We start from the raw sequence: 19,814 nt of genomic DNA, 5'->3' as shown, positions 1-19,814 counted from the left end.
CAACCACACCACTGTATTTCAGCTGAAATTATTTGTGGATTTTTCTTTGCATCCCAAACAATTTTCCTGGCAGTTGTGGCTGAAATTTTTGTTGGTCTACCGGACCGTGATTTGGTTTCCACAGAGTCCCTCTTTTTCCACTTCTTAGAGTTTGAACACTGCTGATTGGCATTCTCAATTGCTTGGATATCTTTTTATATCCCTTTCCTGTTTTATACAGTTCAATTACTCAATATCCCACAGATCTTTTGACAATTCTTTTGCTTTCCCAGTGACTCAGAATCCAAACACATCAGTGCAGCACTGGATGAAAGATGCAAGGATCTTTCAGGAGTCCAGAAACTCACTGACCTTTTAAAGACACATACTGATTACAAGCAAACAGATCACAGGTGAGGATGGTTACCTTTAGTAGCAATTCAAACCTGTTTGTGTCAACTTGTGTGCATGTTATCAGGCCAAAATCTCCAAGGTATGTAAATTTTTGATCAGGGTCATTTGGGTAGTTTCTGTTGTCATTATGATTTAAAAAGAGTAAACACAGTTGTTTGACAATAAATGGTTTCACCCAACCACTAACCACGAGTGAAAGAAAAGTTTGTGAGTTGTCATTCATATTCTCTGACAAATGGCCTGAAAATCACAAATTCTGCTAGGGTATGTAAACTTATGAGCACAACTCTATCTGGATCCACACAATACAAGTCAGCATCTTGTACGAGAGGCATTGGGTGATCTCCCGCGGTACAGGGCCTGGGTTACCTGTGCATCCTGCTGGAGGTGGTGGTGGTGAAGAATCTGGGAGTGGGGCTGCTGATGTGGCGCCAGGATGTGCATGAATGGAGCCGGGGGATAAACGGCTGCTGTGGCTGGGTTGATTGGGCCCCCACTTGCCAGCGCCGAGGGCAAGCTGAAGGACGTGGCCGGGGTACCAGTGTGGAAACCCTGCTTCTCGAACGATTGCTGAAAGAGAAGGAAGAGAAGGCAGCGGTGAGGCGACGGTAGAAGCGGCCACTAAGCCCCACAGCACAGCTCCTCTCACTAAGCGCTGACCCTTCCTGGCTGCAGACTGAAAGGTCAATGTGAAGAATACGTAAAGGGGGGGGAGGGGGAGCCGAATCCTAGTTAGACCCCATAAGCCTTGTGCAAACATGCGAGCCTCTGCCACACAGAAGTACATCTTGTGACATACCTGCGTCTTAGAATAGACGGAGCCCGAGATATCAGGAACGCCGGTGTTACTGGAGGTGACGGACACACCTGCGGGGATAGCATAGCACATTTGCACAGTTCTTGGGTAATTTTCCAGCGCAAAAACTAACCCAAGCCCGCTAGAAATAATATTGCTTCCCAGCACCTTCCATCATGTTCTTGTACATTTTGGGTAAGTTTATGCAAACGGCAACTTTCCCGGTAGAAGAGCTACAGCACACATTACTACTGCATGAACACCCTACAGAGGAAAGGTCTCCGATAGACAGGGCTCCAGTAGAACGCCCTACACACAAAGCAGCAACACTGGCAAGGGAAAGATTACTGGGAGAACCAGGTGCATTTCTGCGCTGTACAGTGATCCTGGACAATACAGTAGCCGCACATCAAATAGTGTTCAGCCAATGTAATTCGCCTGAGGCGGCAGGGTCTTCAGGTGTCATTTATATATGTTCTTAGGGTGGTCTAAATGAGGAGCTGGCCAGTACTCACTATAGTATACGGATACCAGAAAATTCCTCCTGACTAACGTACTACTCTTTGGTTACCCACCGGAAGCAGAGAAAGCCATCTTCCTAAAGACTAGTGCATACGCGTAGGTTGCTAAAATCCTGGTGCTTTCTATTGTGCTAATGCCCCAGACTTAAAAGGGCAATGCTTTTAGTACCAGTGTAAAATAATTGCCCTTTTAGGTTGTGGGCATAAATTTAGTCACAATCGCTGAGATTAGAACCTGATCCTTCGTAGAGAAACCCCTAAATCTTTTCAACTTCTCAGGAGCAATATATCCTATATATGTAACAGTAGAGACTCAGTTGGGGTGAGGAGCAAGGAGCAGTGGTAGATGATAAAATAAGTTGAGAAGTTAGGTGAAGTCAGAGAGGAACAAAGGCAGGGAGCAGGAAAAGGGAAGGTGTTCTAGAGCAGAGGAAGGAGAAGAGGATCAGGGGAACAGTAGAAGACGAAGGTAAGCGCAGCAAGAGATACTAGGGCAGGGAGTAGCAGAGCAAGGTAAGGAAACCGTAAAAGAAAGGACAGGGGGCAGCAAAGGAGCAGGGAGGAAAGAGAGGGAGCAGCAGAGCAAGGAGCAGGGAGGGAAGAGAACAGGGAGCAGCAGAGCAAGGAGCAGGGAGGGAAGAGAACAGGGAGCAGCAGAGCAAGGAGCAGGGAGGGAAGAGAACAGGGAGCAGCAGAGCAAGGAGCAGGGAGGGAAGAGAACAGGGAGCAGCAGAGCAAGGAGCAGGGAGGGAAGAGAACAGGGAGCAGCAGAGCAAGGAGCAGGGAGGGAAGAGAACAGGGAGCAGCAGAGCAAGGAGCAGGGAGGGAATAGAACAGGGAGCAGCAGAGGAAGGAGCAGGGAGGGAATAGACAGGGAACAGCAGAGGAAGGAGCAGGGAGGGAAGATAACAGGGAGCAGCAGAGCAAGGAGCAGGGAGGGAAGAGAACAGGGAGCAGCAGAGCAAGGAGCAGGGAGGGAAGAGAACAGGGAGCAGCAGAGCAAGGAGCAGGGAGGGAAGAGAGCAAGGAGCAGCAGAGCAAGGAGCAGGGAGGGAATAGACAGGGAGCAGCAGAGGAAGGAGCAGGGAGGGAATAGACAGGGAGCAGCAGAGGAAGGAGCAGGGAGGGAAGAGAACAGGGAGCAGCAAAGGAAGGAGCAGGGAGGGAAGAGACAGGGAGCAGCAGAGGAAGGAGCAGGGAGGGAAGAGACAGGGAGCAGCAGAGGAAGGAGCAGGGAGGGAAGAGACAGGGAGCAGCAGAGGAAGGAGAAGGGAGGGAAGAGACAGGAAGCAGCAGAGGAAGGAGCAGGGAGGGAAGAGACAGGGAGCAGCAGAGGAAGGAGCAGGAGGGAAGAGACAGGGAGAAGCAGAGGAAGGAGCAGGGAGCAGCAGAGGAAGGAGCAGGGAGGGAAGAGACAGGGAGCAACAGAGGGAGCAACAGAGGGAGCAGGCAGGACTTTAAGTATAAGACAAAGAAATGAAGCTGGAAGCAGAGAGAGCACTTACCAGCGCCTGGTCCATTGGTGCAAGCAGCAGCAGGTTTGATTTGAGCAGGAGAAGCCCCACTATATGCACCCTTACAGAAATCCCCCACGCCGGAAACCTGGCCCAAGTCCTCAAAGCCTGTGAATAGACACAGCCCTCAGCATCGGAAGGGACCCCAAGCTCATTCACCGACATATACCCAAGCATAAACACCAGGGGGAGCATTCTGTCACACCACCATAGTACATTGCTGACGCGCGGGACAGACGGCATATCACAGGCCGGCCCGAGGTGACGGAACACACCAATCTAGTGCCTCTTACAAGTAACCCTGCTTTGGTGCCCAATCTCAGGTTCTCATCTCTCAGCTCCTTTTAACAGTGACCCCTCAACGTGGCTATAAATAGACCAGGCACAGCTACTCTCCTGCTGCTGCTCGGACCATCAGCCGGGGCAGACGCTCTGCTGCAGGGAAGAGTTAGGACAGAGGCAGGGAAGAGCGGGAGGGGAGAGGATTGGGTGGAGCACTGAGGAGACCAGAGACCGGGGCCACCAGGAGTTCTCAAAAGTGCATTTAAAAGACCCCAACAAAGACAACAGCTTTGAATTGTCCCCCTTTAAAAAGTAAAACACTATATTGCTCAGCACTGTACATCCGCCATGCATGGGGCTATGAACCACTGTGTATATAGACTGGCTGCAGAAACATGACCCCATCACTGACCCTTCGTTAGCATGTTTCCCTTACCAGTGCTGTAAGCGTGGGAGCCATAGCTTGGCGCTTGCTGGAATGCTCCAGCCGACGTATTGACACCAACATTCACCCCGTGCTGCTTTGAAGCAGTAGGCGCCACCTAGGGGTGAGAGAAGAGTGAAGTGTAAGCAAACACCCACCGGATCTGCAGGACGAGCCTCTAGCTGCAAGACAACGGGGACAACTAGTGACGCATCAGACACATATGCAGGCGGAATATCAAATTAAGCAATGTGCAGCCAGGCAACCAGTACTGCGTGTGTCCTCTACGCCCCCGCTGTATATGGAGCCACTGCTTGTTAATGCATTGTAAACAGCATGCAGATCTAATCCTACATAATGCACTCCTCTCAACGCCACCACCAATCATCCGTTCTCCCGGGCTGAGCGAGCAGGGATAGGTAATGTCTGCTGTGTTACACTGGCATGCCCACAGTCCGGTGTTTATTGCAGAATTGTAAGTGTACAAAATCGTGTAGAGCAGAGGTTCTCAAACTCGGTCCTCGGGGGCACACACAGTGCATGTTTTGCAGGTCTCCTCACAGAATCGCAAGTGAAATAATTAGCTCCACCTGTGGACCTTTTAAAATGTGTCAGTGAGTAATTAATACACCTGTGCACCTGCTGGGTTACCTGCAGAACATGCACTGTGTGGGCCCCCGAGGACAGAGTTTGAGAACCTCTGGTGTAGAGTCATCGGTAATCTAGGGAAGGACAGATGTCTGCAGGACAAAAGCAGAAGACACAACCTATCAGGGTGGCAGAGGATGCCAGAACAACCAGTGAGAGCCTCTTGCCCAGGACCAGTGCCAGACACACAGCAGGCAGGCCATGTTCTCACCTCAGCATGGAGAATTTGGGAACGTACCTGGAGCGCCTCTCCAACAGAGGGGGAAATAGTCCACAGAGGGCGGGCACTCTCCCATGGAGTCTAATACACAGAAGAAAGGGGGCTTCTGCTGCTCCCCACCTAGAGTGCCACAGTTCAATCTCCCAAACATGCCAGAGCCTAGGCGATACATCTCTACCCACCATATGCCAATGCGGAAGGATCCCGGTGCCTCCTTTTATTGCCCAATCATTGTGTGTCTAGAATTTGAGGTTCAATTTGGAGGAGAAACATAAACAGCTACAGACGTCTCACATGTTCCGGTTTGGGGTGAGCTGTAATAATGACTGCAATTCCGAAACCACCTGGCAGAAGACTAAACCCTGTGTGCAACCCCCAGGGGGGCGCATCGCGTCGGAGCCCAGAAGTAATAAGGGACGCTCAAGAGGAGCAGATTTGGCACAGTTTATTGAAAATACTTTTATTAAGTATTGAGATATTTACAATCAAGCAAAAAAATATATATATATATTTACCAAAACATGTTACAACACAGGAAAACAAACAGCGTCAGAAATTGAGGTACGGCTAAGAAAATGGGGCTAGTATCATTCCTACTAAAAATCAACCAAGGTTTTTCATAGCGTTGGTATAATACAATCCAGGAGGAGATTGGCTGGTCAGGTACTTACAGGAAATCCTTTCATGTAAAACGCAGCCTTACGTACGAGCGTATAGCACAATATGGCAAGCTGAGAGTGCGGCCTTAATAACATGAGATATATATATATATTTTGAAATTAAAAAAATATCTATGTACGTATGGACACTGATCTAAAGCGTTACTGCTTGAACATAGAGATAGTAAATGTGAGGGTATGTCAAGAGGGGGGAGACCCTTGTACCAGCTCACACCCTGTTAAAATAAAAAGGTTCATCTCTTTCCTACCTGTAAGATTTTTATAGCTTTTATCAAGTAAAAAAAAAAAAAAACCACCAACACCTCTCCGTTACAAGTCATGAAAATAAAAGGCTGCGTCTTAATACAGACTTCCAGTAATTACCCGGACAGATCAGGGACCACAGTCTGAATAATTAACGCTTTCCCTTCTCCAGGCGGACCAAGGAATAAGCCTCAAATAAAAAAAATCCCAACTACTCTGACCCCCACCCCTCAGCGGTCGCTGCATGCAGAGCGGAGTGTCAAATTAAATGGCGTCCTTTCCGAGTCTGACTGCGACAAGATCAAGACATGACATGGTTCGGAGCCCAGAAGTCCACAACCGCCCCCCTCAGGGTGGGGCCATCTTGTCCAACAGAGAGGGGAGGGGGATTTAAAAACTCATACTTAGAGGTTTTGCTGCAAGGTCACATGTGTAAGGTGCTAGTTTCAGGGCTTCCCATCTCCCCCTCCCAGAACAGTTATGTTGGGGATTCACCGCTTACTAACGGAAATGCGCACTCACTGGGAACACGGCAGGCCCATACTGGAAAGTGCTGGGCAGGCCCGGTACCCCGGGGTAGTAGGGAAGACTGGTGTAGCTGTATCCGGGAGGCAGAGCCGGGTTAAGGAATGTTTGCTGCGTGGTGTGGTGACCTTGGTTCTGGCTCTGCTGGGGCTGCGGCAATGTGGTGGCCGGAGCCGGGGAGGAGGCATCGGCGCGGCCGAACTTGCTGAGGTCACCTGGATGGAAGAAAGGAGGGGAACATTATAGTCCTCTACGGAGAAGGAAGTAAGAGTAGAACATTATAAGGAACAGATACGAGACCTCAATGCTACAGACTTAAATAGCAACCATTAAGACGTTCCTACAGTCTTCCATGAATCACATATCGGCCACACATAGCGTGGGGTCTGTCAGAGATGGATGGTTCTGAGACAGCCTGCAAATCTGCCGCCTATCGTCCGATCGCACCTCTGTTACTATTGCATGCACTGTCCCCCTTCACAGCCACGGGGTATAGCGGGAAGGGTCAACTGGCATGCTTAACGCTACACTATATACCCTGTATACTTTTAACAGGGCACAATGACGGCTGTAACAGACAGTGCACTCACCAGAGTAAGGGTTACTGGACAAGCTGGCGTCTCTCCCGGTGAGCTGAGTGCTGGGCGTGGGGAACGGGATGCTATAATAATCCTGCAATACAGAGACGATGATGAACACCATAAGATCACACACATACATTCCAACGACGGGAAGTCCATGTTCAGAGAGGAGCGGAGTTCCAGCAAAACAGCTTTCCACCCTGGCCTCGCCGTTCCGCGCCGTAGACCATGAAGTCAGTAGGATGATGATGCTATCAATTGATCAATTCTTGGTGATTAAAGTATAACAGAGTTTATGCCATAACAGGCCAGGTTTTAAGGAAGCCCATGCTCGGCGAGCACAGGTGACTTAATTAGTACCTCAATTTGATTTAGCCATCTGGACTCAAGCATGGATATCCTTAAAACCTGGACTGTAGCAGCGGCGTTTGGAAACCTCTGGAACAAGTAAAAGTCTGGAACTAAAGTGATCTGGGGATTCCGTGCAGAACACTTATAGCTCCATTCCGCCCCTTGGAACGGTTTTGGAAATTCCGCTCTTCTCTCATCAGGGTGTAACATTAATGCGGCACTTACCAAGGGGAACCTTGTCTGTAACATCTGTAAGTCGTCATAGCCATAGACCTGCGGCTAGGGAGGAAAGACATGGAAAGCAATCAGCACATTCAGGGCCAACGTATCCATTATCAGTCACATCTGGTAGCTACGGGGAGGACACACGGCTGGGACACCCCCAGGACTTCATGGGAATTCATCAAGTGAATAAGGCTGAGGACATAACACTCACCCACACACACACCCCACCCAGGAACCGTCCCAGCAGGTACTTACGGGATAGGCGTGTAACAGACCAGGAGCCATGATGTATGGGTTCGGTAACAGCGGGGCAACACCTGGGGGTAAGTTTGGAGGGGCTTTACCTGCAAGACACAAAAGGAGTCCCTTAGACAAGTGAATGGAACCAGCAGAGGCCCGAACAGAAGATGGAGACCAGCATTTGCACTCTCCTGTATAAGCGGAAAGCTTTGCTAGGATACATTTTCCCTATTAAGTCTTTGATTCCGTGGGACACAGATACCATGATGCAGAGAGGACCCTCCAGGACTCTGGCACTTTAAACATCTATTCTAAACCTTTGGTACTGGCACTCCGACACCCTGCAGAGGAGACTCTAGTGTCCACAGGAGATGTGCGTTCTGTTCGAGGAACAGGTTTCATCCTGGGAGGGGTCAGACTCATGTCAGGAAAGGGAATCCATTCTGTTACAGGTGGTGAATTATTTGGTGTGTGGCATCAGCAGCTGGGCAGAGCAAGTTGCCTTGGCAGTATCTGCAGGGCTGGATTACATCAGCCGTACACATTGCAGCGTCTCCCTCTCGTCACCCGTCAGCCTGAAGTCTTTTACTTCCACAACTTTGGCCTGACTCTATCCGCGGCAGAGGGTGCAGGCGTTGCAGATCTGCTTTCAGGAGGACGGGGTTAGTTCTTTGGATGAAAGTCTGAGTTGGTTTCGATATTCTACTTGAAATAGGCGATTGTGATTCCGGCGGCTCTGGGTCACCAGGCCTATGGAGGAAGAGGGCTCGCACCACGTGTTTTTAGGCCTTTGCAGGTCTGTCAATAGGACATGGGAGATCAAGACCTTTAAAGGTCCTCTGATGCCATAGAGAGATTGTCCTGCCTCTAGACAGATGACCAGGAATACACGGAGGCGGGGAAATCTGCTCCATACAGTCTTAGGTGCGTTTTGCGCTGTTGCTATCCCGCCATGCGCTCCTCTGCGCACTTTTACAGGAGTTCCACAGGTTTCAAGTATCTGCGGCCAAAAACGCACAGCGTATTCTGGCGTTACCATGGTACCAGTGTCCACATCGGATTAGGAGAGAAGTATTTACACGCATAGAAATAACCTGTTTTTATCCACCCCCCAATAACTAGCAGCAATCAGAGAGGGTTAGAAGATATGGCGTCTTGCTATTCACATTTATAATGAGACTTATCAAATGGATAAAATAAACCTGGTTTTCAATATATTCTCATGTAATACACACACAAGACATGACAGCTATAGGAAAGCACGTACACATGACAGTGAGAGAATACTGTCAGATTAAACTAGAAGCCACAATAACGCGGTGAAAGGCTTCAGCGGGAGGACACGGAACCTCCGCAGCACCCCCGTATTACTGCAAGACGTCACAAATAAACCCCCCACCCCCGCAGCTCCCTGTACCTGACGTGGTAGCAATGGAGTTTCGCGTGGAAGGGGCGAGTGTGGAACTGGTGCTCAGGCCGAGCCCGAGGCTTCCAACGTTGAGGTTAGCAGAGGGAGGCGGAGCACTGGGGATAGCGCTGGAGGCCATAGAGAAAGTGGGGACCGATGAGTGTAAGCTGGGGTCACTCTCCACGCTGGTGTGCTGAGCGGAGGACGACAGGACAGAGATAAGATAATCAGACATGGGAATAAGGCGTTGAGAAAAGAGGAATACTTCTGTAACGTTCTCAAGCTAACCACGGTGGAGATTACATCTAGGTAGGACACTGCTGAAACCCCCCCATAGATTGTTATCCATAGCGGCTTTTACATAAACTGGATTATACGAACACTGAAGGCCATCAGTTACTAACACCCCTTTTTCTACTACGACCTGGGAAGCAGGGTCAAGGACCCAGGGGTCATTTGCGCAAAGCCCAGGATTTTGGTCAGAGTAAAGCCAGAAATGGTCTACCGACATAAGGACTACCGGGACCACACACTGCCTGCACTCACCATGGGGGTAGATGCAGAGGTCCTCATGGTGGACGATACAGGCGCCTGGTGTTGGGAGGGTAACGTACTGCAGGGGGAGAAGAGAGACACATGACAGTCACTATGATTAAGCACCAGATGGGGGAGCTGTGATGCTCCCCGGCTTTATTACACCCCTACCTGCTGAGCTGAATGGAGACGGCCGGGTTTGGCATCTCCTCGACGTGGCTCATGCCACTCAGCTGCGAGGAATGCGGTCCAGCGGTGGCCAGTAAAGAGGACGCAGACACGGGGTCGCTGAGGGAGGCGATGCTGGCCACAGAAGCCGAATCTGCTTTTATCGTGGGCGCTGAAAGACAAAACACATGAACGACTGCAGGTACACCTAGTGGTGATGGGGGGGGGGGGGAGAGCAATCTTCCCCCAGCACCCGTACGATGGCGTGGTTATTCATGAGGCATGGCTTCCTAATTAAGCCACGGAATGGGCTAATGCAAACTGGAAAACCAAATCAGATTTTCTCAGACCTTAAACTTGCACAGGGAAGAAAACTGAAACGCTGTACAGATGTGTCACAATCATCAGACCACGTAGAAGTCCAATTCTTTTTCAGACCGTCTGGTTAGTGTAGCACACACTGTCCCCCCTTAAAGGCTACAGGCAGTCAGAAAGGGTCTACGGGTGTGCCGGCGCCATCACCTGGTGAGCCAAGGAAGCGGCTGGACACAGACTTACCTTCTCCTGATACAGGAGCCTGCATTGTGGAAGTTTGTGTGGAGTTGAAGCTGTTCTGTAAAGGAGAGTAGACACCGTTAGGAAAGGCACCGTCATTAGGAGACCATTGCAAACCGCAGATATTCTGCGTATTTGCTGGATTTAAAGCAGCAATTTTTTATTTATTTTTTTAAAGGCAATAAAACCAGCGGTTTGTAAAAGCACCGCTATGTCACAGGCGATAGAGGTGGCACATGCGCTATGGATTCTCTACAAGACCAGCGTAGGTGTACGTCTCGCAGACTGGCAGTACCTTGGGCTGGCTGAGATCCTTCTGTGGAGACGAGGTGGAGGAAGAGAGAGGGTAGCGCCGGGTCTGAGTGGACCTCTGCTCATACATGGGGCCCTGAGAGTTGACCTGTGAGGTAAAGGTTGCCGCCGGGATGCCGCTTCCTGGATACGCAGCCTCCGGGCTCTGGCTGCTGACCGAGTTACTGGACATGTCGCTGCGGGGAAACAAGAGACGTTTAGACGCGAGCTCCCGTGACGTCACCCGCTCTAGAACATGTGCGCTCGTCAGGAAGAACCACAAACATCTGCGGTATCGTTCACGAGCGGCGTGTTACTGTGGCACAAACTGTCCCCCCTTTGTGGCTATAGATGAAGCTAGAAAGGGTCTACTGTTGTGCAGCAGGAGAGGAACGGGACACAGGCATAGGGAGAGAAGTCTGAACCAGCAAATGATCAGCCACTACAACGTAGACATCTACCCAACATTTAGCCATAGTTTATTCTCCGTCTCCACCGAGTATTCCCAGGCTGAACAGACCGTCTTGTAACAAGGCACCCTTTCACTGCTGGGGATGGTAGGGAAGCAGCACAGAGTTATACAGAGAAGTTGGCGGTCGATGGTTTTATGGGAGCCTACCTGGCCGGGCTGGTGTACAGGCTGTTCTGAGACTGGCTCACAGCTGCATTCGTTGTTGGAGAGGGTTCATACTCCTGGAGGACCGGCTCAGAGCCAAACTGCAAGGCCCCAAACTGCAGATTCAGCCCAGCGATGTCAGCCGTCCCTGGCATCTCCACGGCCAGCGCTGGAATCTGGAGGCAGAACACAGAGTGAGAAACACAGGCCCCTGCAAACCTCACAGCACTGAAAGCATCACTGCAGCAGGCCAGCAGCAACAGCGCCACCACCAGGCCATAATGATAAAAGTCACCAGTTACCTTGGATGTGAGCGATGCCTTCTTCTTCTGAGCCTTCATCTTCTGATGAGCCGGCTGAGGACTTCCCGACTGATTCTCGGACGACACGGGTGACATCTGGGTGGGATGGCTGGCTTTGCCAGACGAGGGTGGGGATGGGCAAACGGGCACAGCAGACGGCGCACTTGCCACAGGCGCTTTCTCCTGTAGGTACACATCTATCATGGTGGACGTCTGAGGAAAACTCTGGTGCTTGGCGAATGGGTCGGACGGGCTCTTCAGCTCTGGGGAGATGGTCAAGAGTCTCTCAGCCACCTACAGTATCTAGAATCCCCCACCCCCTGCTCTGGCCTGTGCAACGGGACCTGGCAGCGCTCAGGGTGAAGAGGATGGAGATTATGGGGAGAAGGTACAGTGCAATAATCATGCATACGAGGGTCATCAACACTCAATGTCACCCACAGAGCAGGACAACCAAAAGGCGGATAAAAGAATAAACGGTCTTAGAAGAACTTACCAAACTGCCCCAGGGAAGGCGGCTGCGAAGTGGAGCCCATGTCCCACGTGGTGCTACTGGAGGAGTCAGACTGCGAATGCTGAACGGCAAGATGGGCCAGTGCCTGCGCCGTCTTAAACTGCTCCAGGAATTGCGATCCGGTGGTGCTGCCGCCCTTAGGCTCCCCGTCACCAAACCCCTTACTCAACATGCCGACCTGTAAAAGATTTGCCTTTACTAGGGATTTTGCTAGGGAGGGTGGTGGGACGGAAGACCATGGTTGTTTTGTAGTTCCCGCACACAGATCCATCAGCCAGTAGAATGGACCAACAGTCAGGGCGGGAACAGTTAATATTGCATGCGCTGTCCCCCCTTAGTGGCGACTGATACCGCCAGGAAGGGTCTACTGGCATGCCACCGGGAGCAGTAATACCCCAGGAACGCACATATTAAGTCTACGAATGTAACAGATAATAAGGATTACATAATTACCCATTTCACATGGATTAAATTAGAAGATATATTCAGAATATTGGTTTCCGCAACCTACCACGCTGTGGTGGGAGAAGGAAGTGCCATGACCAGTCTGGGAGAGGGTGCCCTGTTTGGAGTTGCTGAAGACCAGTGGTTGGGACAAGGTGGGGTTCTGCGAGGAGTCCTGGTTGGTGGAGTCACTCTCTAGGGTTGAAGGACTCTTTCCCAATAAGACCGCCAGGTCAATCCTGCGGAGAGTGAGAACAGAATGATACCAAGTCTCATACAGCAGCTGTGGAGGGACGAGGGGGCGGCCGGGTCCCATACACACCTTTGCCCCGCAGTGATCGTCACACTCTCAGAGACGACGGGCACGGATGACACGCTGGAAGCTGTGAAGATCTTGGTTTCAGAAAGCTGTAAATATATACGGAGTAGATAAGAACAAGGTGGTGAGCTCCCGGTGTCACCGGTACACACGAGACTTCCGCCATACAGGGACAGTACAGAGTCACGATCACCTCCGTGATACCTACATCCTCATTCCAGTCCTCCGTCCCCCACTCTTCTGTGGCCGTCCTCCAGGCACCTGGCAGACAAGATGGAGCACAGGGCGTTACAGGGGGGCCCGACCACACTATGGCTGGTGGCCATGGCCAGTAATTATCAGATCTTCTGAGGATCACACACATTAACAAACCGTATAGCATAAGACCCGCATATAACCATTACAGAACTGCAGTACTGGTCGCTGCTATAGGGGTTAGCTGACATGCGTGACCCCAGGACTACGTATCGCCACATCACAGGTCCCCGGCAGTACACAACATTCTGCAGGGCTTCCTATCACGACAGGCCACAGAGCCCCATCCAGGTAACATCACCTCTGCGGGTAGTCGCCCATATATAGGTCAGAGGTCATAGCTTCGTCAGAAAGTCAAATAATAAACATTCCGCGATATCTATATAGATTGTAAATGGATACTAAACGTAATATACAAGTTACTGCAGACCCAGTATAAAGCGGTCGCGACACTTCCGTCACTGCTCTCTGGTGTCAGTCAGACTCCCAGTCTAATCCTATGGTCTCCGCTCCCACAGATAAGCTCATAGTACAGTACGTTATTAGATTGTCTATAGAAGGCATCTTGTATTTTAGGTGTAATAGCCCTCTACTGCGGACTGTGAAGCAGCTACTATAATGCAATTCTGGCAGGCCGATACCAGATCAACTAGATCTCTGCACAGCAATTAGACATCTGTAACAGATCACACAATATAATACGTTACAAGCTGGAATAATATAAAGCAGTTTGTCTATTTAGGAGCAGACACGTAGGCTGGACAGGAGCAGCGCTGCGGTGCGTAGCAGCTGGGGGACCAGAATGAGCATACTTCCCTCCTTTCAATGAAGGCGTCAGATGTAATAAAGCCAACGCAGCCGCGTTTCCAGTCTAGGATGCCCACGCTCCATGACTGTCAGCACTCTCTACACGCAGACTCCTAAGGTCCACTCATGAACTACAAGTCCCTCCCGTGTACCTTTACCATCAGTTCTGGGTGCTGGTGCCGTGTCTCCACCCCCCCTCCCCCGCGTGACCTCTCAAGCCAGGGGTTAGCTGTACACAACAATCAGACAGAAGTACAAAGGTTATCAGGGGCCATCTGAGCACCTGGATGTTTCATACCAGGAGCAGTGGAATATTTTCGGGGATAATTTGACCCCTCACCCCCAATGTAATCAAGTCCTGAAACAAAAAGGGAAAACAAAAAATAAGAAAGTCAGACTGAGTTAAAGTGCAGGTTGTTCCCGAAACTCCTCATAATTCCCAAGTTTATATATGCTCAGGAACAGCGGCAACCCCAAGCGACATAATGGACGCTGAACCTGTTCTGACCAGCCTCCCCCAACCATATACCCTCGCCGATACTTGGCCAGCCCCAATGCAACCCCTCGCAGCTGGCACACTCTCTAACCGACACAGAAGGGCGAGGAACTGAACACCACGCATAAGGAAGGAGGGGTAGAGGGTTAATGGCAGCCACTTATAACGAGGGGGAAGGGGGGGGGGGGGGGAGGAGACATGTACTAGCCATCTGGGCACATTCAGCACACATCGGATAGGTGGGTTCGTGGTAGGATGCAGAGGGGGGGGGGGGGGGGGGGACCTACTTGTTCCATCATCAGGCTCGAAGCTAGCAGCGTTGTTCCATGTGCTGCTGTTGCCGTAATGGTCTTCACCGCTGGAAGGTTCAGCGTAGTCTGCGGGGTTAAAGGTCCTGGAACAGAGGGCACAAGGTAAAGGGAAGGTTCCGAGGAACACACCCACCGGTATATAGGTATAGTAAGAGCATGTACGTACCCCATACCCTGTGCTGAGAAACGTCCACCTCTTCTTCCTGAGCCCCCTGATGGTCAAGAGGAACAAAGTCAAACTCCCACAGCCCCCACTAGTATCAGACATCAAAGCAATCAGAGAATCTAACACACGGCCTGTAGGCTGAGCTGCTAAGCCCACATCACTAGTTACAGACACCATGACGTATTCTACCACTCAACTGCAAGCACAACCAGAGTGTCCGCAAATCAGAGACCGCCTTACCTCTGCCTCTCCCACGCCCTCTGCGCCCCCTCTCTGTGCCTCTGCCGGAAGAGCCACCACTCTTACATCCTTCCAAACCGTTTTCCTGCGCCCGAACTGGAAAAGAAAGAAGCCAAAGGTGACGATTAGAAATACAGACTCTGTTTAGCGTTTATGGGATGGCGGCAGATGGTGGGCAGAGCACAGCAGGGGACATGGGCATCTGAACGCCGTGGGTCTGTGAATCACCACACGGGAGGAGAATGCGGTGTAAAAACAAAAGCAGACTGAACGGAGGAACAGCAGCTTTGTCAGGCTCTAAACTGTGCACCAGATCTTGTACAGGTCGTTGCATTGACTTACACTCTCTCCCGCGGCTGCCCCCTCGGACCCTCCGAGTGGCTCCACCTCGCCTGCGGCTAAAGTCTCTATCTCTGTTCTCCCGGGTGTCCTCGCTGGGCTCCGCTTGTCCGGCCTCCTTCTGTCCAGAAACCCCTTTCTTCTTACCCACCATCTCCCATGAGTGCTGTGGGCAAGAACAGAATTCTAGCAAAAAACGGACGCATTTTACATAAATTCAGAAAACCAGCAACGCCGCAAGATGACCCTACACGGGTAATAAGCAGCATCTGTGTGTACCCCAGGGTCACTGCCCACGGGAAATTCCTGCTCTGCAGATGCAAACCACCGGGGAGCAGAACCCCTTAAAGCCAATTATTCCGAAAACCTTGAGTCCTGGGCAACTTCACCCATATATATGCTCCATTAGCGGGATTCAAATCTTCCATTGCCCCCGATCTCCCGTCTAAAGTGACGAGAGATCGTGGGGCGATATTCTAATGACCCCCGTTTTAGCACTGATCGCGCCCATGAGACGGGTTTAGTCGCGTAAAGCAGCTAAACCCGACTAAAGACATAGGCGCGATCATGAAAAGTCCCATTTAGGCGTCCAAACGGGTCACTTTTCACGCATTTCAGCTAGCCACCCCTGGGGGTGGCGAGCTGAAATGCTAATATCGCACCCATCGGCAGTAAGCTTTGAATACTGCCGGCGAGTGCGATGGGGGCGAAAGGGGGCAGAGAAGATTTGAATCCCGCCCAATAAATGATATTCAATTGTTAGCGCCGCCCAAACTCCCACCTAAAGTGATGGGAGACCGCAGGGGAGATACTCAATTGCTACCAGTTATCACGCCCATTAATGTCAGGTTTAGCCGTGTAAAGCAGCTAAACCCTACTAAATAGGCGCGATCGAGTACCGTTGGGCGCTTAAATGGGTCACTATTCTCACATTTCAGCTTGCCAACATGGGGGGCTACTTGCTGAAATGTTCCCCCGCAGCTCAGCATGTCACCATCTAGTGGCGGACGCAGAGAGAGTCAATTGAATTTCCCCCCAATGTCTATTATCATTGGCTCCTGAGAATGAGACCTAGCTCCATTAGCAGGTGGCCGGTAATTAATTCTGTCCTGTGGGGAGGGGCAGCTTGTGTGGCAGCCTAATTCTGAAGGAAAAAGACTTGTCGCCAGAGAGATCTGCTCTGGAACAAGCGACCACATGGAGGATTTATGGAAGAAGCTGAATACAGGACGCAAGTCCACCCCCTCTGGGCCTTTACTGCTGTCGGAGGGCTGCCAGGCTACAGCTGCGTTCTACCGATTACACAGGAAGCACCACGCTGTCAGCTGTAATCTACTTCATCTTCACCACTTCCTCATTTTCCTATAACAAAATGGTGGCGTTCTGAGTTTCCCCCAATTGAAATACAGGGTAGAGATAGGATTCATTTTACAATGCTATGTAAGATATACTTGAACATGAGAAAGTGTTAGAAACGGGCTTATGAGAGGGAGTGGCCAGAATGACCTCAGCGGGCAGGACTGCGCCGTCTATACGGAGATGCTTTATGGACCTGACCTCTGCTGAGTAACCTCAGCCGGCCCTGCTCTGTGCCTGTATACTTCCCGCTTTGTTCCTGGTCCTCCTCTCTTTGCGGTCTGTCACGACATCGCAACTGTGAAGTGCACATCACACCTAATACGGTGTGACGAGCGCACGCCGCGGCCACGATTACATCATGTCTATCACCAGCCAATTTTATTCTCTATTTTATTCTTCACAAAAATATGGCAGTGTGCACTGAGCAAGTGTAGAATGGTTTTCTAGGAAAACAGGACGGTTGTCGACACCATCAAGGGTTGCGCCTCCGCAGATCACCCCCAATTAGGTTTTTCTTTTTGGGACATCCTCTTCTAACTTCATAGCATAGCTCTAATATAGTATATAATATATTTATACACACATACAACAGCTGATGTGCGCCATATTAGGGCTGGCACTTACGGTGTCTGGGTTCCCTTCTAACAAGACATTGATGGCTCGGTTGACGTCCCCGTTACAGTCGTGTAACGCTATCACACACTCGTCCTGATTCTTTCCTGTGATGTCAATCAGCTGCAGAGAGAGAACACCACTCAGCGACGGAGAGCAGCCACGATTCTATATCACCTTATACCGCGACCCTCGTGAAATGTGCGCCTGTCAGGGCGCGGGATGAGACCGTAGATATACGAAAGGGCACTTGCTCACCTGCTTAACTTTCTCTTCGAAGTCGGCGTCATTCTGATCGGAGATCATCTGTGCCAGTCTGATCTGCTCAGCAGTTGCCTAGGACGACAGACAAACAGCGTGAGCACCGGTCACTTCCTACCGCGCCTGACTTACTTGCCACCGCGTTCCCGTACCTGTGGCCGCTGCTTGTGCTGTGTCTGATTTTGTGTCTGCGTCTGTTCCCAGTTGCCCCGGGCGCGGTTTGCCGTCACCGAGGTCATCATTTACAGTATATACAAATAACAGTATTTACAAGTTACAGCTCTGCAAAAGAAACACAAGCAGATGATTATTAATGGCGTTTAGCGTGCGCACCTATGGGGTTATTGAGTTGTTGGCAAACAACAAAAGTTAGCGATTGGGCAAAACCATGCTGCACTGTGGGGGGGGGGGGGGCAGATGTAACATGTGCAGAGAGTTAGATTTGGGTGGGTTATATTGTTTCTGTGCAGGGTAAATACTGGCTGCTTTATTTTTACACTGCAATTTAGATTTCAGTTTGAACACACCCCACCCAAATCTAACGCTCTCTGCACATGTTACAACTGCCCCACCTGCAGTGCACATTGTTTTGCACAATTGCTAATTTTTTATTGTTTGTTCGCTAACAACTCTGAATAACCCCGTTAATAATGATACGATACCCTGGTACAGAGCGAATGTGATAACGAACTCGCCAAGAGCCAGAAATTATGTGGAAAAAGGAACAATAAGGATCTTTTGGGATTCGGGACCTCAAAAAAATCTACCTGGTGCATTGTCACTACTCCATGACCTTATCTACCCGTGTTTCTCAGCATATTTTAGAGTGTAAGCTCACCTGGCCACGGCTCTATATCTTATTAGCAACACGATCCCCTCCTTGCAAATAATGTTTGCATTATATAAAGAGTAATAATAGAAACCGCTGTACTATCTGTATTGTCCATTTACCCGTGCCCTATAGTAAACACTGGCGGTTGCACAGATAAGCTTTGTGTAGAACCGCAGAAGGCGCCTGGATGTTAATGAGAAAAGAGCAAATAGGAATGAAATGCAGGGAGACTCCGAACCCCAACTGGATGGTGGCTCCTAACACTGACACCTCACAGCAGCTGCTCAGTCTGCCCGAGGACGGGTGACGGGCCTCACGTGTCACTACCGGCTATTTAAGGATATAATCTGGCCCTCTCCATTCATCATACCCCATGCAGAACCTAAAGCAATAGTCCTGGCGGTTACACAAGTTATATGCAACCACCATGAAGGAACTGGGGGACGCATGGATAGACTGCCGTCCTACAGCCCGGGACAGACGCGTTCCCTGTGGTCGGTTAGGAGGATGAGCGTACGCAGTCTATTACACGGCCGGCGTGCCAGGGAAAGGGCAGTGCGATGGGCATCATGTGACCAAGAGATAAAGGGTCGCTGTAGGACACTGGAACTAGATGTGCGAGGCTCCAGCCTGTACCACCCTTGTTAGAGTGTAAGCTCCTTGGCCCAGGTTAGAGTCACCGTGGCAACACCACACGCCGGGAACATTGTGTATGGCACTGCAGGGAACATGAGGATGGGCCCATCATCTGCTGCCCTAGCAGCTGGTGAACTACAAACCCCAGCATGCCCAAAATATGGGCAGAGATTGGCTGGCTGGGACTTGTGGTTCCCCAGGGGCTGGGGGAAGGGTATCAGGGCCCCCTGTGTGAGCTCTCAGCCTGGCCCTGCGGCCAGAGGACACTCACACCCGGCTCCCAGCACCCATCTGGCCGGCATCAGGCTTCTGGACAACTCGGGGATGTGGCCCTCAGACCGGGAGCTGTGCGCCGGATAGATGTGCAGATGGGCGGCGGGGATTCCTACTCGAGCCCGAGGCTTTGGCCGGCCTGCAGGCCGCGGTGTGCGAGTGGGGCTTGGGGTCGCAGCGGGGCTACAGCCCGGTCCCCCGGGCTCCTCTATCCCTCTCCGGGCCCAGTCCCCGCCCGGTTGTCCCCTCCACTCCCGGAATCTCCCCCCTCCCACCGTGCGGCAGCCGCGCTCCGTCCTTACCTGCGGCCCCTCCGCTCTCTCCTCTCACCACGTGACCTCGCCGCCGCCGCTCCTCCCTCTCGCACACCATGTGACCTCACCGTCGCTCCGCCCCCCGGACGCGCTGCGTTCCACCTCTCGCTCGGCCGCTG

The 19,814-nt window shown here is 51.2% G+C and overlaps 1 protein-coding gene across 14 annotated transcripts in view; it reads right to left on the bottom strand.

Annotated features, from left to right (window-relative positions):
- Positions 1 to 19,795, bottom strand: part of UBAP2L (ubiquitin associated protein 2 like) — a 52,030-nt gene extending 32,235 nt beyond the window's left edge. For 2 of the 14 annotated variants that reach the window (XM_063946781.1, XM_063946783.1), the window contains exons 1-28: positions 19,684 to 19,795; positions 17,793 to 17,922; positions 17,638 to 17,715; positions 17,392 to 17,502; positions 15,412 to 15,574; positions 15,070 to 15,165; positions 14,830 to 14,875; positions 14,640 to 14,746; positions 14,140 to 14,214; positions 13,003 to 13,055; positions 12,798 to 12,883; positions 12,543 to 12,714; positions 12,014 to 12,209; positions 11,518 to 11,780; positions 11,219 to 11,391; positions 10,604 to 10,796; positions 10,312 to 10,366; positions 9,757 to 9,925; positions 9,598 to 9,664; positions 9,061 to 9,244; positions 7,659 to 7,747; positions 7,404 to 7,457; positions 6,837 to 6,918; positions 6,244 to 6,461; positions 3,943 to 4,048; positions 3,216 to 3,332; positions 1,193 to 1,260; positions 763 to 963 (exon numbers count right to left, since the gene is read on the bottom strand). In XM_063946781.1, coding sequence (XP_063802851.1) covers positions 763 to 963; positions 1,193 to 1,260; positions 3,216 to 3,332; positions 3,943 to 4,048; positions 6,244 to 6,461; positions 6,837 to 6,918; positions 7,404 to 7,457; positions 7,659 to 7,747; positions 9,061 to 9,244; positions 9,598 to 9,664; positions 9,757 to 9,925; positions 10,312 to 10,366; positions 10,604 to 10,796; positions 11,219 to 11,391; positions 11,518 to 11,780; positions 12,014 to 12,209; positions 12,543 to 12,714; positions 12,798 to 12,883; positions 13,003 to 13,055; positions 14,140 to 14,214; positions 14,640 to 14,746; positions 14,830 to 14,875; positions 15,070 to 15,165; positions 15,412 to 15,574; positions 17,392 to 17,502; positions 17,638 to 17,715; positions 17,793 to 17,882 — 3,312 coding nt within the window. In that variant the 5' untranslated portion in view covers positions 17,883 to 17,922; positions 19,684 to 19,795. The remainder of the gene's footprint in view (positions 1 to 762; positions 964 to 1,192; positions 1,261 to 3,215; positions 3,333 to 3,942; positions 4,049 to 6,243; positions 6,462 to 6,836; positions 6,919 to 7,403; positions 7,458 to 7,658; positions 7,748 to 9,060; positions 9,245 to 9,597; positions 9,665 to 9,756; positions 9,926 to 10,311; positions 10,367 to 10,603; positions 10,797 to 11,218; positions 11,392 to 11,517; positions 11,781 to 12,013; positions 12,210 to 12,542; positions 12,715 to 12,797; positions 12,884 to 13,002; positions 13,056 to 14,139; positions 14,215 to 14,639; positions 14,747 to 14,829; positions 14,876 to 15,069; positions 15,166 to 15,411; positions 15,575 to 17,391; positions 17,503 to 17,637; positions 17,716 to 17,792; positions 17,923 to 19,683) is intronic. The other 12 variants (XM_063946786.1, XM_063946788.1, XM_063946785.1 and 9 more) reach the window with 8 other exon arrangements.
- Between the last annotated feature and the right edge of the window lie 19 nt (positions 19,796 to 19,814).

The sequence above is a fragment of the Pseudophryne corroboree genome, chromosome 12 (genome assembly GCF_028390025.1).
Source record: "Pseudophryne corroboree isolate aPseCor3 chromosome 12, aPseCor3.hap2, whole genome shotgun sequence".
NCBI classification, from domain to species: Eukaryota; Metazoa; Chordata; class Amphibia; order Anura; family Myobatrachidae; genus Pseudophryne; species Pseudophryne corroboree.
The sequence above is the reverse complement of the archived record's forward strand: the minus strand, read 5'-3'. Positions and strand labels throughout refer to the sequence as shown.